The sequence below is a fragment of the Loxodonta africana genome, chromosome 2 (genome assembly GCF_030014295.1).
Source record: "Loxodonta africana isolate mLoxAfr1 chromosome 2, mLoxAfr1.hap2, whole genome shotgun sequence".
Taxonomy (NCBI): domain Eukaryota; kingdom Metazoa; phylum Chordata; class Mammalia; order Proboscidea; family Elephantidae; genus Loxodonta; species Loxodonta africana.
In genome coordinates this window covers 108,190,350-108,217,287 of record NC_087343.1, presented here as the reverse complement: position 1 = coordinate 108,217,287, position 26,938 = coordinate 108,190,350, and the positions used below count along the sequence as shown (strand labels likewise).

The 26,938-nt window shown below is 37.2% G+C and overlaps 1 protein-coding gene across 1 annotated transcript in view; it reads right to left on the bottom strand.

The window, feature by feature from the left end:
- Window positions 1–311: 311 nt before the first annotated feature.
- FAM174A (family with sequence similarity 174 member A) overlaps window positions 312–26,938 on the bottom strand; it is a 61,231-nt gene continuing 34,604 nt past the window's right edge. The window contains exon 3 of the mRNA XM_064274427.1: window positions 312–4,767. Within this exon, the coding sequence (XP_064130497.1) occupies window positions 4,764–4,767 (4 nt within the window). The 3' untranslated portion in view covers window positions 312–4,763. The remainder of the gene's footprint in view (window positions 4,768–26,938) is intronic.

Below are 26,938 nucleotides of genomic sequence, written 5' to 3'. Positions count from 1 at the left end.
CTGCTGAGAATTTGCATTTCCACCTCTGATACACTGAATCAGAATCTGCACTTTAACAAGATCCCCAGGTGATTCTTATGTATACTTATGCATTTATACCTAAAAATTGTCTGGGGATCCATAAGAATCCCCTGAGGATCTTGTTAAAATGTATATTCTGATTCAGTATATCTAGGGGTGGAAATGCAGATTCTTAGCTGGGTGTTGAAATGAAAAGAATGTTTGAAGCCCCGCTAAGAATCTGCATAAGGTCGTTTATGAAAAGGACCATTATTTACTTTATTACTTACCTTATTAGAATTCTTATACTGTAGTAGACTCACCCTTTACCTCCATTCAGTTTTTCTGTAAAAGCCACTTACACCTAACAGCAGCTGGTAAATATATCACTATTTCCTAGGTATTATAGTAAAAGGAAACCCTAGTGGCATAGTGGTTAAGAGCTATGGCTGCTAACCAAAAGGTCGACAGTTTGAATCCACCAGGCACTCCTTGTAAATCCTATGGGGCAGTTCTACTCTGTCCTTTAAGGTTGCTGAGTCAGAATTGACTTGTTGGCAATGGTTTTTTTAATAGTATATGATTTTCAGATATAACAGAGGTAGGTATGGGGTTCAATGTAATCAACGAATGCATTGTTTTAATATTTTAAGATGGACATATTGCATGTAAGATATCTGGATTTTTGGCTTCTCTTGCAAATTAAAAAAATAAAAATAAAATATTGAGCAACACTGGGCAAAGTAATAGTGTTGCTAATAGTGGCTGCTGAACAGAGGATGACCCTTTTATCTTCACTTTAGTCTGGGCTTCCACGATATACCCATATACCATGATATCAGCATAACCTGACTCGCTATGGCAAACCAGTTAGATAAAGCCAAGCTGGTATTTTGAGTGGCCCAATACTCCCAATTAACCTAGTTTTTGGAGGATTATCTGTCTTTGCCCTGTTGAACTCTGGAGTGGCTTTATGGTTTAGTTTGGACAATAAAATATGGGTTGATGTGAAATATATCACTTTGGGAAGAAGTTTATAACTCAGCATGCATTTCTCCACGTCTGGACCTTTAGCTGCAAGACAGGCAATATTCCAGGCAGAGGTCGTGCCTTCAGCCTTGGTGTCAGAAAACAGACAATATAGACCATAATCACAGTCCAAAACAAACATGTAGCACGAGTAAAAAATAAATCTTTGTTGTTGTAAGCCATTGAGATTGGACGACCATTTTTTACCACTGTATGACCTAGCCTATCCTGACCGTCACATGCATTTAAATTACCTCTCTGGCCCCTGTAAGCAACTGAGTTCGTGACCCTTACTTTTCCTATATGAGGCATTGTTCTCTTCTAATTTTCAGAATGCAAAAACCTGAAACTCAGTGAGGTTAAATAACTTATTCACAGATAATGAGTCAGTCTCTACATTCAGGTCTGGCTGGCTTCAAATTCCATGCACTTCATTTCTTCCCTTTCCTATCCCATAACATGATTGGGGCTTTGAACCATACCATTATTTCTTTTTTGTTTTTTTAAATTATTATTGTACTTTAGATGAAGGTTTACAGAAGAAACTAGCTTCTCATTAAACAGTACACATATTGTTTCGTGACATTGGTTACCAACCCCATGACATGTCAACACTCTCTGTTCTTGAAGTTTGGTTCCCTATTACCAGCTTTCCTGAACCCTCCTGCCTTCTAGTTCTTGCTCCTGGGCTGGTGTGCTCTTTTAGTCTTGTTATGTTTTATGGGCCTGTCTAATCTTTGGCTGGAGGATGAACCTCAGGAGTTACTTCATTACTAAGCTAAAAGGTTGTCTAGGGGCCATATTCTCAGGGTTTCCCCAGTCTCTGTCAGGGCAGTAAGTCTGGTCTTTTTTTGTGAGTCAGAATTTGTTCTACATTTTTCTCCAGCTCTGCCCAGGGCTATCTACTGTGATCCTTGTCAGAGCAGTCAGTGGTGGTAGCTGGGTACCATCTAGTTGTGCTGAGCTCAGTCTGGTGGACGCTGTGGTAACTGTGGTGCATTAATCCTTTGGGCTGATCTTTCCCCTGTGTCTTTTGTTTTCTTCATTCTCCCTTGCTCCAGACATGGTGAGACCAATGGAGTATCTTAGATGGCTGCTTACAAGCTTTTAAGACCCAAGATGCTACTCACCAGTGTAGACCATTTTCTTCCTAAACTATGTTATGTCGATTGAGCTAGATGTTCCTCGAGTCCAAGGTCCCCACAGCCCTCAGCCCAGTAATTCGGTCCCTCAGGGAGTTTGGATGTCTGTGGAGCTTCCATGACCTTGCCTTGGACAAGTTGTGCTGGCTTCCCCAGTATCGTGTACTGTCTCAACCTTCACCAAAGTTACCACTTATCTACTGTCTATTTAGTGTTTTTCCATCCCCACCACTCCTCTCCCTTGTAACCATCAACGATTGTTTCTTTTTATATGTAAACCTTTTCATGAGTTTTTATAGTAGTGGTCTAATACAATATTTAGACCTTTTGTGATTCACTTTACTCAGGATAATGCCCTCTAGGTTCATCCATATTGTGAGATGCTTCGCAGTTTCATTGTTCTTTATCACTGTGTAGTACTCCATTGTGTGTATGTATGTACCATAGTTTGTTTATTCATTCATCTGTTGATGGGCATTTAGGTTGTTTCCATCCTTTTGCTATTGTGAACAATGCTGCAGTGAACGTGGGTGTGCATGTGTCTATTTGTGTGACAGCTCTTATTGCTCTAGGATATATTCCTAGGAGTGGGATTGCTGGATCATATGGTATTTCTATTTCTAGCTTTCTAAGGAAGCACCATATCGTTTTCCAAAATGGTTGTACCATTTTGCATTCCCACCAGTAGCGCATAAGAGTTCCAATCTCCCTGCTGCCTCTCCAACATTTATTTTCTTTTTCTTTGATTTGTGCCAGTAATGCCAGGGTGAGATGTTATCTCATTGTGGTTTTGATTTGCATTTCTCTAATGGCTAGTGATTACGTGCATTTCCTCGTGTGTTAGCCACTTGAATGTCTTCTTTGGTGAAGTGTATGCTCATTCCTTTGCCCATTTTTTAATTGGATTATGTGTCTTTTTGTTGTAGAGGTGTTGGATTTTCCTATAGATTTTAGAGATTAGACCTTTGTTGGATTTGTCATAGCCCAGATTTTTTTCCCAGTTTGTAGGTTCTCTTTTCACATTTTTGGTGAAGTCTTTTGATGAGCATAAGTATTTAACTTTTAGAAGATCACAGGTATCTAGCTTATCTGCTGGAGCTTGTGTGTTGTTAGTTATGGTTTGTACCCTGTTAATGCCGTGTATTAGTGCCTCTAGTGTTGATCCTATTTTTTCTTCTATAATCTTTATAGTTTTTGGTTTTATGTTTAGGTCTTTGATCCATTCTGAATTAGTTTTTGTGTATGGTGTGAGGTATGGGTCCTGTTTCATTTTCTTGCAGATGGACATCCAGTTTTGCCAGCACCATTTGTTAAAAAGACTGTCTTTTCCCCATTTAATGGACTTTGAGACTTTGTCAAAGATCAGGGGACCGAAGGTGGATGGATTTACATCTGGGTTCTCGGTTCTGTTCCATTGGTCAATGCATCTATCATTGTACCAGTACCAGGCTGTTCTGACTACCATAGCTGTATAGCAGGTTCTGAGGTCAGGTAGTACAAGTCCTCCTACTTTATTCTTCTTCTTCAATATTGCTTTATTTATCTGCTGCTTCTTCCCTTTCCACATAAAGTTAATGATTTGTTTTTCCATCTCTTTAAAGACTGTTGTTAGTTTTTGGACCAGGATTGCATTATATTTGTAGATTGCTTTGGGTAAAATTGTCATTTTCACAATTTTGAGTCTACCTCTCCATGAGCATAGTATGTTTTTCCATTTATGTAGATCTTTTTTGATTTCTTGCAGTAGTATTTTGTAGTTTTCTTTGTATAGGTCTTTTACATCCTTGGTTAGATTTATTCCTAAGTATTTTATTTTTTTAGGTGCATTTTTTTCCATTATTTCTGTTTTTCACAATACTCAAACAAATAAAATGGCTTTGAAATTTACTGGCTTCTGAAATATTCAATCGAAGATGACATCTTAAGCTGACATGGAAGTTACTAAAATAAAAAAAAATGCTTTTATAAACAAATTGTGTAAAATACACGTTCATACAATAATTCTATAGTTTTTAGGTTTATTTTATAAACAAATTCTATCTATACCAATTTAAAATAATTTTAAATCGTATTGTGGATACAATAACTCCTTTATTAATACTTAAAAAATCCAAACACATAGTAATAAATTTGGCTTTTTCCCCCCCAAAAATGGGAAATACATCTTGGTAAAAGAAAAATCAAATTTTTTATATACCAGTTGGTTGTTGAAATTTCTAGTTGTTTAAATAACACCAAAGAAATATAATTAACATTAACTGATTAGTACATAAAACAGTTTATAACAGTATGGTAAACAAGAAACTAAAACTAATGAGAAATCACCCTGTTTTATAAGCAATTTTCAAAAAGATTTCTATTACAGGACAGTTTATCCTCAATAGCTCTGAGCCATTAGAGCACTTCTATACAGATAAAGATAAAACAAACTGAAACAGTACTTACTGTAACAACAAATTAAAGGTTATCATAATGTATGTAACTTAAATACCCTCCCTCCCCCATTGATATAGTGGCTTCTTATTCCTTAAAACATAGAAACTCCGCCCTTCACTGTAGAAAGATGAAGTCCTCTCATCAAAAGGCACATTCTTATCTGTAAGACAAATAAATAAATAAATAAGTAAAGTGCCCCTCCTGGATCAAATTCAAACACATGTTTAAATATTCATAAAGATATGGAAGGAAAAATGACGACAAAATATTTAAGTAAACTATAATGAATGACACCAATAAAAAACATACAGTTACTTTGTCTATATTAATTACATCAGATAACACCTTCTGAATTATAATTCTAAAATTAAAGACTAACTATGTCATAGTTGAGAAGGCCCCTAGGTTTGCACTTGACTATTAACCTAAAGGTGGTAGGTTCGAACCCACTCAGTGGTACTAGAGAAAAAAAAAAAAAGACCTGGTAATCTGCTCTCATTAAGATTACAGCTAAGAAAACTCTGCACACATGAGGTTGCCATGAGTTGGAATTGACTTGACAGCACTAAAAACAACAATCTTTCATAAGATCAACAGAATGATCTTCCTAGTACATAATTCTGGTATCATTCCTTCACCCAAAAGCATTTGATAGTATATGGCCATTGTTACAAATTATAAGATCCAAAACCTTTTTACACACACACACACACACACACGGGAAACCCTGGTGGCATAGTGGTTAAGTGCTATGGCTGCTAATCAAGAGGTCAGCAGTTCAAATCTGCCAGGCGCTCCTCGGAAACTCTATGGGGCAGTTCTACTCTGTCAACGGCACTAGGTTTTCACAAGTTGGCCCCAACATACCTTTTCTGACAGATATCCACCCCCCACCACCACCACCACCACACAGCCTGTGTTCATTACAGGCTCACTACCACATGCACACACACTCCTACAGCTTGCTACCCTGGCTCATGCTTTCTAGTCTGCTTGAAATGTGACTTTCTCTCCTTTCTGAGGCTCTTATTTGCATATTCTTTAAAGTGCATCTGCAACTTAAATGTCATCTCCTCTGTGAAATCTTGAAATCTCCTAGGCTGTTATCCCTAATTTAGTTGCTCTTTCTCTGGAATCCTACAGTAGCTTGGAAAAAGATGTGGAGGGTCAGAGTGGCATGGGAACAATAGCCAAGAGTTCCTTCTGCCTGGAGAAGCGATACAGAAGTTGCAAAAGGTAGAAAGAGCCTTGAAGACAGAACCAAGAATGCACACACTGCAGTCGGTATGGATCAGTGAACAACAAGTGGCAGAGACAGAGGCTAAAGCCCCCAAACCAAGCAGGATGTGTAATACTTCAACTGTGGCTAGCAAAGATAAAAGGCTGAAAGTGGATCCTTTCCTATGAACAGGTCTGCATTTAACAGACCACATTTTTTATAATTCAACATCTCTGAAATTGGGATTCATCTTCCCATTGATGGCATCTTACAACAGCTGTCAGACAGATGGACAGTCCTACATAGTCGCCACTGCCTGTACATGCACAGGTGTGGTTACAGCTCTTTATACTGCTGTCACTTGAAATGAATTATATGCATTGCTGGTACTATAACAGAAGAGTTTAACTGATGTTTAAAATACCTTCAAAGAGATTATATTAAGAATCATCATTTAAGCAAAAATTATTCTATATGTAGAAAGGCATGAGAGAAAACAGTAGGCTATAATTGGGTATCAGTGAAACAAATGCTATAATACTGGATCAGTGGCATCAATTTTCTATTTTCTTGCCAATCAACAACCGTGTCTTTTAAGAAAGGAAGATACTCCAGGTAGATTAAACTCTAATTTCTGCTCTGGAGCCCTGGTGGTATAGTGGTTAAGCATTCGGCTGCTAACCAAAAGGTTGGCAGTTCTAATCCACCAGCTGCTCGTCGGAAATCCTACAGAACAGTTCTACTCTGTCCTGTAGGGTTGCTATGAGTCAAAATCAAGTCAACAGCCAGTGGGTTCAGTTTTTTGGTTTGAATTTCTGTTCTAAGAAACTATTACACACTAAGCAATGCAACTGAAGCCAGAAGACACAGGCAAATTCCTCAGAAGGAATAAAACTGTAAAAGCCATGAGAGGCTGGTATGCCCAATTCCTGCATTATTAAAAAATATCATTACATTATTTCATAATTAAATTGGTAGTGATTTTTTTCTTTCTTAGTGGTACATCTTAAAAATTAATAGTCTTAGATTAATGAGTAATGGTATAAGTCTCCACAGAACTTAGATCACCTGAAGTGAAGGGATGGAGACAAGACATGGAGAGAATCTTAATTAATGAGGCTTAAATCTTGAATTGATAAAGGTTAACAAGAAAATAAGTTAGCTGAAAACTGAAATTTAAGTTCTTCACCATCAAAATTTAAAATGTAGAAAATTTAAAAGTGCTATATCCTTGCTCAACCAAGTTCTGTGGCAGTGACATGTATGAATCAGTAAAGACAAATGTATACAAATGTCCTATAGTCTCACACTAAAATATAGGTTAAATGGTAAACACAACATTTAATGCCTTGATGGCTTCCGATGTATTTAAAATATAGTATGCAACATATGTGTGTGCTTTATTAAGTTTAATAAATACACTAAAAAATGACATTCATTAATTTAATCACTAAATACATATTGAGCTTTTATTATTGGCTAGGATTACTTCTCGATGCTGGTGGGGGATAATAGTGAAGGAAAAAAAATGGAAAACAAACAAACATAATTCCATGCTTTCTAATTACAGAACCACAAATGAAGCTTAGATATGACTAAAAGGGCAAAAAACTTTGGCCTAGAAGGGAAGCCTGAATGTCACCTTAGTTGATTATTTGCTGGCAGCTCTAAAGTCTTTTTTCTTAAAAATGGCTAAAACAAATAGTCTCTGAAAAGATGTACTAAGAAAAGCCACTCTCCTTGTGTTATTGATTCCTACTCCCTCTAAAAACAAACAAACAAACAACACAGGACATATTATTAGTATGCTCTCTACCTAAAACCAAACTAAAATCAAACCTGTTGCCAACTCGTAGTGACTCATAGTAGATTCTGACTCATAGCAACCCTATAGGACAGAGGAGAACTGCCCCCACAGGGTTTCCAAGGCTGTAATCTTTACAGAAGCAGATTGCCACATCTTTCTCCAGTGGAGTGGCTGGTGGATTTGAGCCACCGATTTTCCAGTTAGCAGCCAAAAGCTTAACCACTGTACCACCGGGTTTCCTATACCGTCGTTATGAGTCGGAATTGACTTGATGGCAATGGGTTTGGTTTTAATATGCTCGATATTTGATTCTAATTCCTACTGTCCTGAATACCTCTTACTTTTCTGCAAAACCACTACTAATGAACAATAATTCTTCATGATACAATCCTTCATTCAGTGACACCTAAACCCAAATGTTTCTCTCTTGCCAGCTGCCAAATTTAGTCTTTAAGAAATGTGTTAAATAGAGTGACGTGATATAAGCTGCCTTTCTTTTGCTAATAAAAATCTTTAGTTTTGTGGGTGGTGAAGGTGAAAGTCTGTTGGCAGGAAGAGGCTGGTTCTGAAAAATTTTGCTTTTCTGATAAAAGAGGCAGATATGGCTGGCATGAGTTCTTACCTCCCACCCTCTTATTGTCTGGACACGGGGGTGATAGCTGAAACTACAGCAGCCAAATGAACAGGAGAAGATAAGCAAGAAGGAAAGTTCAAGAAAATTGCACACATGTAGACCCTGTTATCAAAGAGACATTGAATCAATGCCAACCACTGCACATTCCTCACGATAAGAGAAAAATAAACCTTTGAGTCTTTATAATGTTAGATTTTCTTTCTTGTAGTAAAAAATCATCACAAGAAACAATCACCATGTTAAGTTCTGTAAGGCAAGGAATGTATATAATATTAATAAACTTCACGGAAACTTCAGTTTTAGCATTTTCTAAGCCTCTCTAATGCTTTGTCTCTACATATTATACAATGATACAAAAAAAGGGGGGGTGTTATTTTAAAGACAGTTTAAAAGCTAGCTCAGAAAAACTTAAAATATAAAAATGGCTATAAACCCAAAACAAGTTTGAACGGAAAAATTGAGTATTGTTATGGTTTGTGCGTTTAAATAAATTTGCAAATGGTAGACTATTGGAAGATTTGTTTCCAGGTTCTTCTAAAGAAGACACAATATCTTTGGAATTTAGAGAATGCATACTATCTGAAAGAGCTCAAAAAAACCCTTTGCCATCCATTCAATTTCAATCCATAACTCTGGAAAGGTTAATGATTTGATAATTTTGTTTAAGCTTTTCCCAATCATAAACATGAGGTCCCAGTCCCCGTGTTGTCCTGCAGCCCCAATCACGTAAAGCAACTACATGGTCAGTTATGCTCACTGCCTCCCATGTCCATCCGACCCACTATATACATAGACAGTCTTATGATCCAAGCAATCACTGCAGACTTAATTTTGAACCAACACAACTATTTGATTAAATCAATCAACTGCTGTATGATCAGAAACTTGTGATGCATTTGTCCTGCAAGAGTTTCATTTAATAAAATGTAAACCAGATCAATCACTTAAACTCTCTGTTGTCCAACACAAAAGCCATTAGCCATAAGTGGCAGCTTAAAATTTCAATTAGTTAAAATCAAATAAAATTTAAAAATTCAGTTCTTCAGTCTCACTAGCCACATTTTAAATGCTCAAGAGCCACATGTGGCAAGTGCCTATCAAATTAGACCGTGTAGCTCTAGGTTGTGTACCAAGACGAGAAAATAGCATCACAAAGCAGAACTTTATGTTAGCTGCATTGGTTAAAATAATATACAAATGATTCATGTTCTTAACCAATAAGCACATTGTGATGTCTAGCTACTAACAGAAAGGTATATTTTCTTCTAAGGTTCAATATCCAGAGAAAGTAAAACAAATAAAAGACCCAGCTGAATTCTCTCTTTTATTACCTGTTTAAGTAATGATTAACACTGCATACATAGTCCCCTTAAGTAGATAAATAAAATACGGGCTCTCTGACTAATGTCATGCCACTGGACATCATAAAACACAAAGTAATTTCTAAAATAAACATTAATACTTTGATACCTTCCTATATTCTGCTTACCTTAGCTAACTTTAGTGTTTATTCTAATAATATATTATGCCCAACACTGAAAGCAATGTTTTAGAAATTAGAGCTATTCTCAAAAAAATAACTGAATAAGATCTGCTTAATGAGGGCTTCTAGTTGAGCATGTATCTCAAATTTGCTTTCTGATTCTGATATGCTGATTAATAACCAGAAAATATCATGACACAATAACACTGAACACAAAATGTAATGAACATACACAGTACAATATTAAATTTAGTGAAGTGTAATAGAAATAGCCAAAAAGAGAATTTAGAGATTTTGAAATTACATACTCGGCAGAAATTATTAGAATAGCCTTGGAATGAGAGAAGTACTAGCTTTTAGAAACTGCTAACAAGATTGTCAAAATGTCCTCTAGCACATGTTAGTGTAACAATACTAATAACTTTATGTTCAGTAGAAATTAAACAAAACATGAAAAAGGTATTGTTCCCATTTGTTGGTTTGCACTGTAAAACATTTTCAACTTGCATTTTTGAGACAGATTTTGAGTATTTATCTCCAACATTTCTCTTGCAGAAAAATAAAGGTAATTTTAAGCATTAGTCAGCCTTTGATTCTTTATAAGCTTTTCTTTCAGAGAGAGCTGAAATATTCTACATAACAGAACCGAGATTTTTCACTTTTATAAGTCCTTTGTGGAAAATGACTCACTAACTAAACAAAAAAAAAAAATTATCTCTAATATACCAAATTAGGATATCACTAGCACATTCTAGAAAACTTATATTAACCAAGTTAAACTATTTTTTTCCACCTACAGGGAAGCCTGTGAGAACCTTGTTTTTCCAGGTCTCACAAGTTTTCTGTCTTTGACAGGGTATAGTCACCACTTTTCTATTGCTCATTTAATTGGAAAATATTTGAGTTTTCCTTCTCTGACAACTTCCCATCTTACACAGTGTCACGGATTGAATTGCGTCCCCCAAAAGTATGTGTCAAATTGGCTAGGCCGTGATTCCTAGTATTGTGTGGTTATCCTCCATTTTGTGATCTGATGTGATTATCCTTTGTGTTGTCAATCCTAGCCTCTATGCCTATGGTTATGATCCTATTTGGGAGTATCTATTTTTTTTATTATGTTAATGATGCAGGACATAATCTACAGGATTAGGTTGTATCTTGAGTCAAACTCTTTTGAGACATAAAAGAGAGAATCAAGCAGAGGAGAGAGACCTCATTATCACCAAGCAAGAAGAACCAGGAGTAGAGCATGTCCTTTGGACCTCGGGTCCCTGTGCTGAGAAGATCCTAGATCAGGGGAAGGCTGATGACATGGATCTTCTCCCAGAGCCAAAAAATGAAAGCCTTCCCCTGGAGCTGGCACCCTGAATTCAGATTTCTAGCCTCCTAAACTGTGAGAGAATAAACTTCTGTTTGTTAAAGCTATCCATTTGTGGTGTTTCTGTTTTAGCAGCACTAGGTAACTAAGACACACAGTTTCTAGGTTTCCTAGGTTTTACTGTACATACAAATTTTTCTCCATTTGATTGTATTAACCTTAGTGCTTTAAGTACTAGACACAGGGATTATGGTGGTTAACACCTGAATATCCACAACACTCCAAATGGTAATCCTAAACTAATTGTGGTAGTTTTATTTTCCTTCCCAGGATTTGGTTTAGGAGTGATCACACAACCAAGAAAAAGAAGAAAAAAACAAAAACAAAGAACAATAATCTCTTGGAGGACTTCTAGCGAAACTATTCTCATTCCTAAGAAAGAAAAAAGGAGAGCTAGTCCCCAAATTCTACTGAAAGTTACCTTTTTGGGTGTGATTACAGGAACTGCTGGCACCATCTTAGAAGCCTAAGAACAAAGCCAACATAGGAGATAGGCACGACCACGGAAATCACAGGGGAGCCAGAGCCCTGAGGTACATGCCCGGGGTCTGTCCTATCTGTGATAATAAATTTCCTCATTGGTAGTTTCATATGGTTCATTTTAATATAAAGAAACAGTGGAAATAATTATCACAAATCCTTTTAAACATTTTGGTGTGTTAAAAGTTGGGTTAAAAAAAAAAAAGAAAACCCTAAGAAAGAGCAAACTGCAAAAAGTTTTGTGCTATGATAAAGTTGTAAGCAAGGAAATTCATTTGCCTTCTCTGGAAATGACTTGCTTCCTGTCATTTTATGGATAGAATTTGGAATTAAAGAGGAACTAATTTTAGAAAATACTTAAACAATGAAGACAGCATTAATGAGAGATGATCCAACAAAAATAATTATTTGTGGTCCTAATGTAGACTAGTATGATTTTGCATTACAGTTGGAAATGTGTCATAATATTCCAGTTCCTCATTTTTTATTGTTGTTGTTTTTCTTTCTCATTTGAAAAACTCTTAAGTGATAGAAGGTGGTAGTATAGAAGTCAGGATGAACAGAATTTAGAATCATTCATTTTATAGGTATAAAAGCAAATAAATACTAGACAAATTGAATGAGATCGTAGCAGGAAAAGATGCCCAAGTTACTTAAACTCTGAACCTCAATTTTCCTATCTGTCTTGATGTTATGGCGTATGCAAAGAGCCTACCACAGTGCCTGATACATTCTGCACAACATGTATTTACTAACGAGTGGCCATTACAACCATTCCTATTACAGTTGTTACCCCACTCCATTCAGGCCAAAAAAAAAAAAGATTCCTTTCTATGAAAACCTGCAACATTTACTTAGAAATCCTCTCCTATCTAGGCTTTTAGTTATTTGCATAGTATATCCTCTACCAGGATATAAAACCAAGAAAATCCACTGCCGTTGAGTCGAATCCAACTCATAGTGACCCCAGTTTCCAAAGTTGTAAATCTCTGCTGAAACAGACTGCCACATCTCTCTCCCATGGAGCCACTGCTGGTCTTGAACCCCTAACCTTTTGGTCAGCAGTTGTTTGCTTTAACTACTGTCCAACCAGGGATCCTTTACTAGAATATAGGTACTTTGCTATTTTTTATACATTGTAAGAGTTAAATTTGGGTGAAGAAATATACAACAAGTGAGAATAGTGATCTAAGTAGAATTACTTTATTATTTTAAAAAATTAATATAGCTGAAATGTGACTAAAAAAAGTAATCTCAATACATTTGTATCAAGAGCAAAAATTGGACCAAGTCATTGGTTTAATTATAATATTTCAGTTTGGGAGGTTTGTAGAACTGAAATTATGTTCCCTTATCACTCAGAATCCAACTCAACAGTATAAAGTTACATATATACATTGTTTACTTAACAACAAAAAATTATTGGTTTATGTTTAACTGTCTTAATCATATTTAGGATGCTTACATAGAGTTTTGAACTGGTTAAATGTTGCTTTATTAGCAAAGGGCACATTTCAATTAAAGAGAACTTTTATCTTAAATGGATTTTCGTTACTATCTTTAATTAAGCAGATTAGTGTATCTTCCTTAAGTAGGTGTACTACTGAATTTTTTTTTCATTAAATTATTTTGGGTGTTGGGCAGTTGACAAAAATATTTTAGGATACTTCTATAAAACCTTCAGTATTTCTAAGAATTTTATCAGGAACAAATATCAGAGTCGAAAAAGGAATGATAAATCTCAAACTACAAGTTTTACATTTCCTAAGATTCTTTGATATTTGATATTCTGTCTTGAAAGAAGTACAGCCAGAATGCTCCTTTGAGGTAAGGATGGTGAGACTTCATCTCACATACATTGAACCTGTTATAGGAAGGGACCAGTCCCTGGAGAAGGACATCATGCTTAGTAGAGTAGAGGGTCAAAAAAAAAAAAGGAAGACACTCAACAAGATGGACTGACACAGTGGCTCCAAAAATGGGCTCAAGCATAACAACGATTTGTGAGGATGGCACAGGACCTGGCAGTGTTTCGTTCTGTTGTACAAAAGGTTGCTGTGAGTCAGAACCAGCTCAACAGCAACTACAACAATATTCTTTAAAAACCCAACCCCCGCTTTGCTGTTGAGTCAGTGCTGACTCATGGTGACCCTATAGGACAGAGCAGAACTGCTCCATAGGGTTTCCAACGCTGTAATCTTTATGGAAGCAGACTGTCACATCTTTCTTCCACAAAGTGGCTGGTACGTTCAAACTGTTAATCTTTAGGCTAGCAGACGAGCACTCTAACCACTATGCAACCAAGACTCCTTTTATTCTTTAAAAGTACTCTTTAGGAGGCGGAGCCAAGATGGCGGACTAGGCAGACGCTACCTCTGATCCCTCTTACACCAAAGACACGGAAAAACAAGTGAATTGATCACATACATAACAATCTACGAACCCTGAACAACAAACACAGATCTAGAGACGGAGAACGAACTAATACGGGGAAGCAGCGATTGTTTCCAGAGCCTGGAGCCAGCGTACCAGTCAGGTACGGCACAAGCACAGACAGCTGCTCCTCCCCCCTGAACTAACCCCGGGAGGGAGACCAGCCGGTTCCACAGGCGGCGTGGGACGCAGCCGGTAGGAGAAGTCCCCGGGAGGCAGTGACTGGTCTTGGAGCAGAAAGAGCAGCGTCCGAGCCGGGGAACCGTCCCGCAGGGATTTGGACTGGACGCAGGTACGGCATAAACACGGAGAGTTGCTCCACCTCCCTGAACTAACCCCGGGAAGGGGACCAGATGGGTCACGCGGGTGGCGTGGGACTCAGCCGGTAGGAGAAGTCCCCGGGAGGCAGCGACTGGTATTGGAGCGGGGAGAAGAGCGTCCCAGCCGGGACACTCGGTCACGGCACAAGCACGGGGACCTGCTCCACCCATCTGAACTAACCCCGGGAGAAGGCCCAACTGGTTCTCGGGGGCAGCACAGCCACGTGGCTGGAGGGATGAGAAGTCCCCGGGAGGCAGCGACTGATTTTGGAGTCGAGAGTGCACCGTCCCAGTAGGGGAGCATTGACGCTGGGCGTGGGGCTGGAAGCAGAGGATCTGACCGTGAGTCCAGCGGGCCAGACCCCCCGGAGGCAATCTCCACACAGCCAGCACACATAGGCGACGCGCCCGCGGGAATCTCAGATATAATAGTCATTCCAAGCAAGACAAGCAACTCTGGCTATATTCTGAGGTGTTACTCTCCTATCTCTCTGTTCCCTCCCCCACCCTCCCCAGGCGGCTTCATTAACATCTGAATAGCCTGAGCCAGAGGGAGAACTCTGATAGGGATCTGACTGCATTTTTTTTTAGCGGATTTTCTGGAAAAACTAGTTTCCCAGTGATGGCTCAGAGACAACAATCCATATCAAACCACTTAAAGAAGCAGACCATGACAGCTTCTCCAAGCCCCCAAACAAAAGAATCAAAATCTTTCCCAAATGAAGGTATAATCTTGGAATTATCAGATACAGAATATAAAAAACTAATTTACAGAATGCTTAATGATATCACAAATGAAATTAGGATAACTGCAGAAAAAGCCAAGGAACACACTGATAAAACTGTTGAAGAACTCAAAAAGATTATTCAAGAACATACTGGAAAAATTAATAAGTTGCAAGAATCCATAGAGAGACAACATGTAGAAATCCAAAAGATTAACAATAAAATTACAGAATTAGACAATGCAATAGGAAGTCAGAGGAGCAGACTCGAGCAATTAGAATGCAGACTGGGACATCTGGAGGACCAGGGAATCAACACCAACATAGCTGAAAAAAAATCAGATAAAAGAAATAAAAAAAATGAAGAAACCCTAAGAATTATGTGGGACTCTATCAAGAAGGATAACCTGCGGGTGATTGGAGTCCCAGAACAGGGACGGGGGACAGAAAACACAGAGAAAATAGTTGAAGAACTCCTGACAGAAAACTTCCCTGACATCATGAAAGACGAAAGGATATCTATCCAAGATGCTCATCGAACCCCATTTAAGATTGATACAAAAAGAAAAACACCAAGACACATTATCATCAAACTCACCAAAACCAAAGATAAACAGAAAATTTTAAAAGCAGCCAGGGAGAAAAGAAAGGTTTCCTTCAAGGGAGAATCAATAAGAATATGTTCTGACTACTCAGCAGAAACCATGCAGGCAAGAAGAGAATGGGACGACATATACAGAACACTGAAGGAGAAAAACTGCCAGCCAAGGATCATATATCCAGCAAAACTCTCTCTGAAATATGAAGGCGAAATTAAGATATTTACAGACAAACACAAGTTTAGAGAATTTGCAAAAACCAAACCAAAGCTAAAAGAAATACTAAAGGATATTGTTTGGTCAGAGAACCAATAATATCAGATATCAGCACAACACAAGGTCACAAAACAGAACGTCCTGATATCAACTCAAATAGGGAAATCACAAAAACAAACAAATTAAGATTAATTAAAAAAAAAAAAACACATAACAGGGAATCATGGAAGTCAATAGGTAAAAGATCACAATAATCAAAAAGAGGGACTAAATACAGGAGGCATTGAACTGCCATATGGAGAGTGATACAATGCGATATAGAACAATACAAGTTAGGTTTTTACTTAGAAAAATAGGGGTAAATAATAAGGTAACCACAAAAAGGTATAACAACTCTATAACTCAAGATAAAAACCAAGAAAAACGTAACGACTCAACTAACATAAAGTCAAGCACTATGAAAATGAGGATCTCACAATTTACTAAGAAAAACGCCTCAGCACAAAAAAGTATGTGGAAAAATGAAACTGTCAACAACACACATAAAAAGGCATCAAAATGACAGCACTAAAAGCTTATTTACCTATAATTACCCTGAATGTAAATGGACTAAATGCACCAATAAAGAGACAGAGAGTCACAGACTGGATAAAGAAACACGATCCATCTATATGCTGCCTACAAGAAACACACCTTAGACTTAGAGACACAAACAAACTAAAACTCAAAGGATGGAAAAAAGTATATCAAGCAAACAATAAGCAAAAAAGGAGTAGCAATATTAATTTCTGACAAAATAGACTTTAGACTTAAATCCACCACAAAGGATAAAGAAGGACACTATATAATGATAAAAGGGACAATAGATCAGGAAGACATAACCATATTAAATATTTATGCACCCAATGACAGGGCTGCAAGATACATAAATCAAATTTTAACAGAATTGAAAAGCGAGATAGATACCTCCACAATTATAGTAGGAGACTTCAACACACCACTGTCGGAGAAGGACAGGACATCCAGTAAGAAGCTCAACAGAGACACGGAAGATCTAATTACAACAATCAACCAACTTGACCTCATTGACTTATACAGAACTCTCCACCCAACTGCTGCAAAATATACTTTTTTTTCTAGCGCACATGGAACATTCTCTAGAATAGACCACATATTAGGTCATAAACCTTTGCAGAGTCCAAAACATCGAAATATTACAAAGCATCTTAGACCACAAGGCAATAAAACTAGAGATCAATAACAGAAAAACTAGGGAAAAGAAATCAAATACTTGGAAAATGAACAATGCTCTCCTGAAAAAAGACTGGGTGATAGAAGACATCAAGGAGGGAATAAGGAAATTCATAGAATGCAATGAGAATGAAAATACTTCCTATCAAAACCTCTGGGACACAGCAAAAGCAGTCCTCAGAGGCCAATTTATATCAATAAATGCACACATACAAAAAGAAGAAAGAGCCAAAATCAGAGAACTGTCCCTACAACTTGAACAAATAGAAACTGAGCAACAAAAGAATCCATCAGGCACCAGAAGAAAACAAATAATAAAAATTAGAGCTGAACTAAATGAATTAGAGAACAGAAAAACAATTGAAAGAATTAACAAAGCCAAAAGCTGGTTCTTTGAAAAAATTAACAAAATTGATAAACCATTGGCTAGACTGACAAAAGAAATACAGGAAAGGAAACAAATAACCCGAATAAGAAATGAGAAGGACCACATCACAACAGAACCAAATGAAATTAAAAGAATCATTTCAGATTATTATGAAAAATTGTACTCTAACAAATTTGCAAACCTAGAAGAAATGGATGAATTCCTGGAAAAACACTACCTACCTAAACTAACACATTCAGAAGTAGAACAACTAAATAGACCCATAACAAAAAAAGAGATTGAAACGGTAATCAAAAAACTCCCAACAAAAAAAAGCCCTGGCCCGGACAGCTTCACTGCAGAGTTCTACCAAACTTTCAGAGAAGAGTTAACACCACTACTACTAAAGGTATTCCAAAGCATAGAAAATGACGGAATACTACCCAACTCATTCTATGAAGCCACCATCTCCCTGATACCAAAACCAGGTAAAGACATTACAAAAAAAGAAAATTATAGACCTATATCCCTCATGAACATTGATGCAAAAATCCTCAACAAAATTCTAGCCAATAGAATCCAACAACACATCAAAAAAATAATTCACCCTGATCAAGTGGGATTTATAACAGGTATGCAAGGCTGGTTTAATATCAGAAAAACCATTAATGTAATCCATCACATAAATAAAACAAAAGACAAAAACCACATGATCTTATCAATAGATGCAGAAAAGGCATTTGACAAAGTCCAACACCCATTCATGATAAAAACTCTTACCAAAATAGGAATGGAAGGAAAATTCCTCAACATAATAAAGGGCATCTATGCAAAGCCAACAGCCAATATCACTCTAAATGGAGAGAACCTGAAAGCATTTCCCTTGAGAACGGGAACCAGACAAGGATGCCCTTTATCACCGCTCTTATTCAACGTCGTGTTGGAAGTCTTAGCCAGGGCAATTAGGCTAGACAAAGAAATAAAAGGTATCCGGATTGGCAAGGAAGAAGTAAAGTTATCACTATTTGCAGATGACATGATTATATACACAGAAAACCCTAAGGAATCCTCCAGAAAACTACTGAAACTAATAGAAGAATTTGGCAGAGTCTCAGGTTATAAAGTAAACATACAAAAATCACTTGGATTCCTCTACATCAACAAAAAGAACACCGAAGAGGAAATACCCAAATCAATACCATTCACAGTAGCCCCCAAGAAGATAAGATACTTAGGAATAAATCTTACCAAGGATGTAAAAGACCTATACAAAGAAAACTACAAAGCTCTACTACAAGAAATTCAAAAGGACATACTTAAGTGGAAAAACATACCCTGCTCATGGATAGGAAGACTTAACATAGTAAAAATGTCTCTTCTACCAAAAGCCATCTATACATTTAACGCACTTCCAATCCAAATTCCAATGTCATATTTTAAGGGGATAGAGAAACAAATCACCAATTTCATATGGAAGGGAAAGAAGCCCCGGATAAGCAAAGCATTACTGAAAAAGAAGAAGAAAGTGGGAGGCCTCACCTTACCTGATTTCAGAACCTACTATACAGCCACAGTAGTCAAAACAGCCTGGTATTGGTACACCAACAGACACATAGACCAATGGAACAGAATTGAGAACCCAGACATAGATCCATCCACGTATGAGCAGCTGATATTTGACAAAGGACCAGTGTCAATTAACTGGGGAAAAGATAGCCTTTTTAACAAATGGTGCTGGCATAACCTGATATCCATCTGCAAAAACATGAAACAGGACCCATACCTCACACCATGCACAAAAACTAACTCCAAGTGGATCAAAGACCTAAACATAAAGACTAAAACGATAAAGATCATGGAAGAAAAAATTGGGACAACCCTAGGAGCCCTAATACAAGGTATAAACAGAATACAAAACATTACCAAAAATGATGAAGAGAAACCAGATAACTGGGAGCTCCAAAAAATCAAACACCTATGCTCATCTAAAGACTTCACCAAAAGAGTAAAAAGACCACCTACAGATTGGGAAAGAATTTTCAGCTATGACATCTCCGACCAGCGCCTGATCTCTAAAATCTACATGATTCTGTCAAAACTCAACCACAAAAAGACAAACAACCCAATCAAGAAGTGGGCAAAGGATATGAACACACACTTCACTAAAGAAGATATTCAGGCAGCCAACAGATACATGAGAAAATGCTCTCGATCATTAGCCATTAGAGAAATGCAAATTAAAACTACGATGAGATTCCATCTCACACCAGCAAGGCTGGCATTAATCCAAAAAACACAAAATAATAAATGTTGGAGAGGCTGCGGAGAGATTGGAACTCTCATACACTGCTGGTGGGAATGTAAAATGGTACAACCACTTTGGAAATCTATCTGGCGTTATCTTAAACAGTTAGAAATAGAACTACCATACAACCCAGAAATCCCACTCCTAGGAATATACCCTAGAGATACAAGAGCCTTCATACAAACAGATATATGCACACCCATGTTTATTGCAGCTCTGTTTACAATAGCAAAAAGTTGGAAGCAACCAAGGTGTCCATCAACAGATGAATGGGTAAATAAATTGTGGTATATTCACACAATGGAATACTACACATCGATAAAGAACAGTGACGAATCTCTGAAACATTTCATAACATGGAGGAACCTGGAAGGCATTATGCTGAGCGAAATTAGTCAGAGGCAAAAGGACAAATATTGTATAAGACCACTATTATAAGATCTTGAGAAATAGTAAACCTGAGAAGAACACATACTTTTGTGGTTACGAGGGGGGGAGGGAGGGAGGGTGGGAGAGGGTTTTTTATTGATTAATCAGTAGATAAGAACTGCTTTAGGTGAAGGGAAAGACAACACTCAATACATGGAAGGTCAGCTCAATTGGACTGGACCAAAAGCAAAGAAGTTTCCGGGATAAAATGAATGCTTCAAAGGTCAGCGGAGCAAGCGTGGGGGTCTAGGGAACATGGTTTGTGGGGTCTTCTAAGTCAATTGGCAAAATAATTCTATTATGAAATCATTCTGCATCCCACTTTGAAATGTGGCGTCTGGGGTCTTAAATGCTAACAAGCGGCCATCTAAGATGCAGCAATTGGTCTCAACCCACCTGGAGCAAAGGAAAAGGAAGAACACCAAAGCCACACGACAACTAAGAGCCCAAGAGACAGAAAGGGCCACATGAACCAGAGACCTACATCATCCTGAGACCAGAAGAACTAGTTGGTGCCCGGCCACAATCGATGACTGCCCTGACAGGGAGCACAGCAGAGGACCCCTGAGGGAGCAGGAGATCAGTGGGATACAGACCCCAAATTCTCATAAAAAGACCAAACTTAATGGTCTGACTGAGACTAGAGGAATCCCGGCGGCCATGCTCCCCAGACCTTCTGTTGACACAGGACAGGAACCATCCCTGAAGACAACTCATGAGAAATGAAAGGGACTGGTCAGCGGGTGGGAGAGAGACGCTGATGAAGAGTGAGCTAATTATATCAGGTGGACACTTGAGATTGTGTTGGCAACTCTTGTCTGGAGGTGGGATGGGAGGATAGAGAGAGAGGGAAGCAGGCAAAATTGTCAAGAAAGGAGAGACTGAAAGGGCTGACTCAAGAGGGGGAGAGCAAGTGGGAGTAGGGAGTGAGATGTATGTAAACTTATATGGGACAGACTGATTGGATTTGTAAACGTTCACTTGAAGCTTAATAAAAGTTATCAAAAAAAAAAAAACAAATTTATTTTCTCACAGTTCTGGAGGCTAGGAGTATCAATTCAGAGTATCAGGAAGGCTATGTTTTCTCTGTCTACTCTAGGGGACTTGACGCACTTACTAATGAAGATCAGAGACCACAGCCTTCAGTATGGGTCACACCTCAACATAAAGAAAACAAGAATCCTCACAACTGGACCAATGAGCAAGATCATGATAAATGGAAAAAAGATTGAAGTTGTCAAGGATTTCATTTTACTTGGATCCACAATCAACAGTCATGGAAGCAGCTGTCAGGAAATCAAAAGATGCATTGCATTGGGTAAATCTGCTGCAAAGGACCTCTTTAAGGTGTTGAGGAGCAAAGATGTCACCTTGAAGACTAAGGTGTGCCTGACCCAAGCCATGGTATTTTCAATAGCATCATATGCATGGGAAAGCTGGACAATGAGTAAGGAAGACTGAAGAAGAATTGACGCCTTTGAATTGTGGTGTTGGCAAAGAATATTGAATATACCCTGGGCTGCCAAAAGAACGAACAAATCTGTCCTGGAAGAAGTACAATCAGAATGCTCCTTAGAAGCTACGATGTGTCTTACATATATTGGACATGTTGTCAGGAGTCAGTCCCTGCAGAAGGACATCGTGCTTATGCTTGGCGGAGTACAGGGTCAGCAGAAAAGAGGAAGACCCTCAATGAGATGGACTGACACAGTGGCTGCAACGAGCTCAAGCATAGCAACGATTATAAGGATGGCTCAGGACCGGGCAGTGTTTCGTTCTGTTGTGCATAGGGTCGCTATGATTCGGAACCGACTCGATGGCACCTAAGAACAACAACAACAATCTAGGAGAAGATGCTTCCTTGTCTATTCCAGCTCCTATTAGTCCCAGGTGTTTCTTGGCATTCTTTGGCTTTTAGATACATCTTCACATGACCATCTCCCTCTGTCTGCTTCTCTGTGTCTCTTCTCCTCTTTTGTAAAGACACCACTCAGATGGGATTATGACCCACACTACTCCTCTGTGATCCCCTGGTAGCTTGACTGAACATCTTCAAAACATTTTTCACACTCACAGGTACTGAGGGTTAAAACTTCAACATAAGCTTTTTGGGGCATACCGTTCAATCCATTGCAAATGTTACATGAGGTAATCCTTGCAAAGTGCTTAGCTCAGCTCCAGACAGAGAGAAAAACTTCAACAAATTAGTATCATCTCCCAAATTCTCATAAAAAGACCAAACTTAATGGTCTGACTGAGACTGGAGGAATCCCGGCGGCCATGCTCCCCAGACCTTCTGTTGACACAGGACAGGAACCATCCCTGAAGACAACTCATCAGAAATGAAAGGGACTGGTCAGCGGGTGGGAGAGAGATGCTGATGAAGAGTGAGCTAATTATATTAGGTGGACACTTGAGATTGTGTTGGCAACTCTTGTCTGGAGGGGGGATGGGAGGATAGAGAGAGAGGGAAGCAGGCAAAATTGTCAAGAAAGGAGAGACTGAAAGGGCTGACTCAAGAGGGGGAGAGCAAGTGGGAGTAGGGAGTGAGATGTATGTAAACTTATATGAGACAGACTGATTGGATTTGTAAACGTTCACTTGAAGCTTAATAAAAGTTATTAAAAAAAAAGAAAGAAAAAAAAAGTAGGCTTTAATCTGCTTTGGTTAACAAAACATGTGGCTAATATAATCAATATTGCAACATATAATACATGCAACCACAGTCACCAGAGGCACTCATGTAAAATGGTTGTAAAACCTACCCCCCATCCATTACAGGATATTTTAGTAATCCTAGCAACTGATGGTAGTTATTCACAAGAACAACAACAACTATCTCACATGCCACAATTCTCAATCTTTCTATTACTACTTTCAAAATGATTAATGAAGGTATTAGTGGTCTTGGTTTTAAGGGTCGATGAGATCCAAAGAGGAGCAATAAGCATTAGATTGGAAAAGACTAACATGCAGAAAGGTGAAAATTAAAAGAAAGCAATACAAGAAATACTGACAGGAAATACTGCTTCTCAATATTTATAATATGTCAAAGACAACTGAAGATACAGCTTTTATTAATAAGTATGATCTTCTGTGCAAACTTAATATTTTTTCAAGTACATAAGTAATGTATATCAAGTATATGCATATTTTAATTTTTTATCTGATCAAAGGGAAAAGTGGTTATGTAAACACTAGTCACATAATTTACCACTTTTCAAATACTTTTTGGAAGATTAGTGCATACAGATAATTGGAATCCCAGAATCATATAATCTAAGGGTTCTAATAAATTTTAGAGGACATCTTACAAAACTCTGTAGCCATATTTGACACATAATTGGTTAAATTCCAATATTTTCACTAGAATGTCAAGAACGTGAATGAGATTACTGTGTTACCTTATTTCAAAATATCAGGCACTTTTTCAAAATATTTTCTAAAAACCACTATGTTATGAATAAATTTCTTGAAAAATATAATTTATCGATATTGACACAAGGAGACACAGAAAATCTGAATAACCCTGTATTTAGTAAAGAAATTTAATTTATTAAGAAGAATTTTCCAGGCCTTGATTGTTCCACTGGTAAATTCTATCAAATATTCAAGGATAAAATAACACCAATGTTACACAAACTTTTTAAAAAATATAGAGGCAAACCAATCACTGGCCAATACAGTTTAAGAAACCTTCAAAATTCTAATATCAAAACCTGACAAAGATACCACAAATTATATATATATGTGTGTGTGTGTATGTATCTATATCTCAACATACATCATGAATATTGATGAAAAAGTCCTTAAGAAAACATGAGCAAACTAGCAAACAGAATCCAACAATATACAAAAAGGATATCGTGAAAAAGTGGGGTTTATCTCAGGAATGTAAGGTTGGTTTAACATTCAAAAATCAATAATAATTTACTATATTAAGAGACTATAGGAAAAAAAAGATCACTTCAGTACATGTAGAAATAGAATTTGACAAAATTCAACACCATTCATGACAAAAGTTCTTAGCAATCTAGGAATAGTTGAGAGCTTATTCATACTAATAAAGGGAGTCTACAAAAAACTGACAGTTAATATACTTAGTTGTGAAAGATAAAATAATTTTTCCTTGAAACTGAGAACAAGTCAGGGATGCCCACTTTCAGTACTTTTATTAAACATTGTTCAGAAGGTCATAGCCATTGCAATAAAGTAAAAAAAATAAGACATAAAGATAGGATGGGAAGGAGTAAAACTGTCCCTATTTGTTGATGACAGGGTTGTTTACTTAGAAAATCTCAGGAAATCCACAAAGATACAACAAATCCACAAAGAAATAACAAATGATTCAAGCAAGGTCACAGGATAAAAGACTAATATACAAGAAGCAAATATATTTTTATATATTAGCAATTATATTTTGTATATATTAGTAGTGAACTATTTATATATTAGTAGGAAAAACGATACTATAAAAACAAGCAAACAAAAAGAAACCCCAAACCATAAATCCAAAACTAAACTTACTGCCACAGACTCGATACAAATTCATAAAATCATAAATACCTTGGAAAAAAACAGGATTAAGAATATTGAAGAACTCTACAATGAAAATTGCTTAACATTGTTGACAGAAATTAAAGAAGACCAAAAGGAATGGCAAGATATACCAGTTACATAGATTTAAAGACTCGATATTGTTAAAATAGCAAATCTCCAATTGATCCATAGATTCAATGCAGACTTAATCAAAATCCCACCATGTTTTTTTTTTTTTGTAGAAATTGACAGACTTATTCTAAATTATATATATATATATATATATATATATGCAAAAGACCTAATACAGTAAAAGAAACTGCAAAAAGTAAACAAAGCTGAATGGCTTACGCTACCTGATAAAAGGACTATAAAGAGCTACGGCAATCAAAACAACTTGATGCATAATACATACATAAAGATAATATATAGATCAATGTAATGGAATAGAAAGTCCATAAAATAGATTGCGAGATACATGGTCAACTGATTTAACAAAGATGCCAAAGTAATTCAATGGGGAAAAGAAAATCTTTTCAACAAATGGTGCTGTGTCAACCAGACATCCACACAGAAAAAATTGACATAGACTTTTACATCACAGCAAACACAAACAATAACTCAAAGTGGATTACAGAGCTAAGTAAAAACCTAAAAGCATAAAATCTCCAGAAGAAAACACAAGAGAAAAATCTTTGCAACCTTGAGGCTGTATAAAAAGCACAAACAACAAAAGATACTGAAACATTAAAAAAAAAAAAAAAATGCAGAAGCTCCAAAAACAATACTGGATTTTTATCCTGATCAAACGGAGGAAAATGCAGAAAAGAATTTCTAATTCTCATGGAATTCAGACTTTCTGGAGCCATGGAGGTTGGATGAACCCCTGAAAACTACTGCCCTGAGATATCTTTAAAACTGAAACCACAAATATCACCTAACTCTTCTTATAAACAAACAATAGTTCAGATTAACTTGTAAAAAATGTCTGTCTTGAGCATTATGTTCTTTTAAGAAATGCCTACATGAGATCAAAGTGACAACAGCAACGCGAAATATTAGATAAAACTTAGGGGGAAGTGAGTTTACATTAATGCAGAAGAAACAACTCAGAAAAAGAAGGTAAAAATGCTTGCACAACTTTAAGAATGTAACCAATGTCACTGAACTGTAACGTGTAGAAACTGTTGGGCTGGTGTATGTTTATGTCTTGCTCCATATATTCTCAACGACAAAAAGATACTGGAATGTTAGACCTGCTCATGTAAGACCTGCTCATCTGGCCTTGGGAGGTTCAGTAGATGCCTTTCATACCACAACTGTGAGAAATAAATTTATAAGGGAAGTTCCAGCATTCTTGAGGAGCTCTGTGGTTGCTCTTCTCTACATGGGTCAGAATTAAGCGTGAAAACTGCTACCATTGAACTGGGATCCCAATATACAATGGGAATAATGTGATTCAGGGGTGGAAAGGGCAAAGTGGCGGCACTTCGTCATTAAAGACAAATGGTATCACTATTTACTTTGTTTCAAAAGCAAAATATCATGGGGATTATCTGCAGTGATTCTTCTCTCTCACTCATCATTGATAATTCAAAGCATTAAATTTCTGCTAAAAGCAAGGGGATTAAAAAAAATGAATGTTTCACAGTTCTCAAACAGCTCACATTCTAGCAATAGTCATACAAATAAGTAACTCTATTATAATACAAATTTCACAAAAAGTGATTTTATACTATGAGAATAAAGAGTGAGTGATATTTTTCTGAAGTTAAAATTAGCATAATGAAAAATCTTAGAGGAATGGTACTATTTGAATTAAACCACTCCAAAAAAAAGAGACAGCAAGAAGATAAGTGGTGGACAAGTCTTTCCAAGAATAGCGTAAGCCAATGGTGCAGTGGAAGAAAAGGTATTCCTTCTCTTACATGAGGCTGCATCCCACCACTTCATCATCTCCAAACCATTATACATTCTCTAGAAATGCTTTCACCCAAGGTCACCAATAAATAACACTGGATTATATACAGTGGAAGAGCCCTGGTGGTGTAATGGTTAAACACTTGGCTGCTAACAGGAAGGTCGACGGTTCAGACCCACCAACTGCTCTGCAGGAGAAAAGACTTGTGATCTGTTCCTGTAAAGA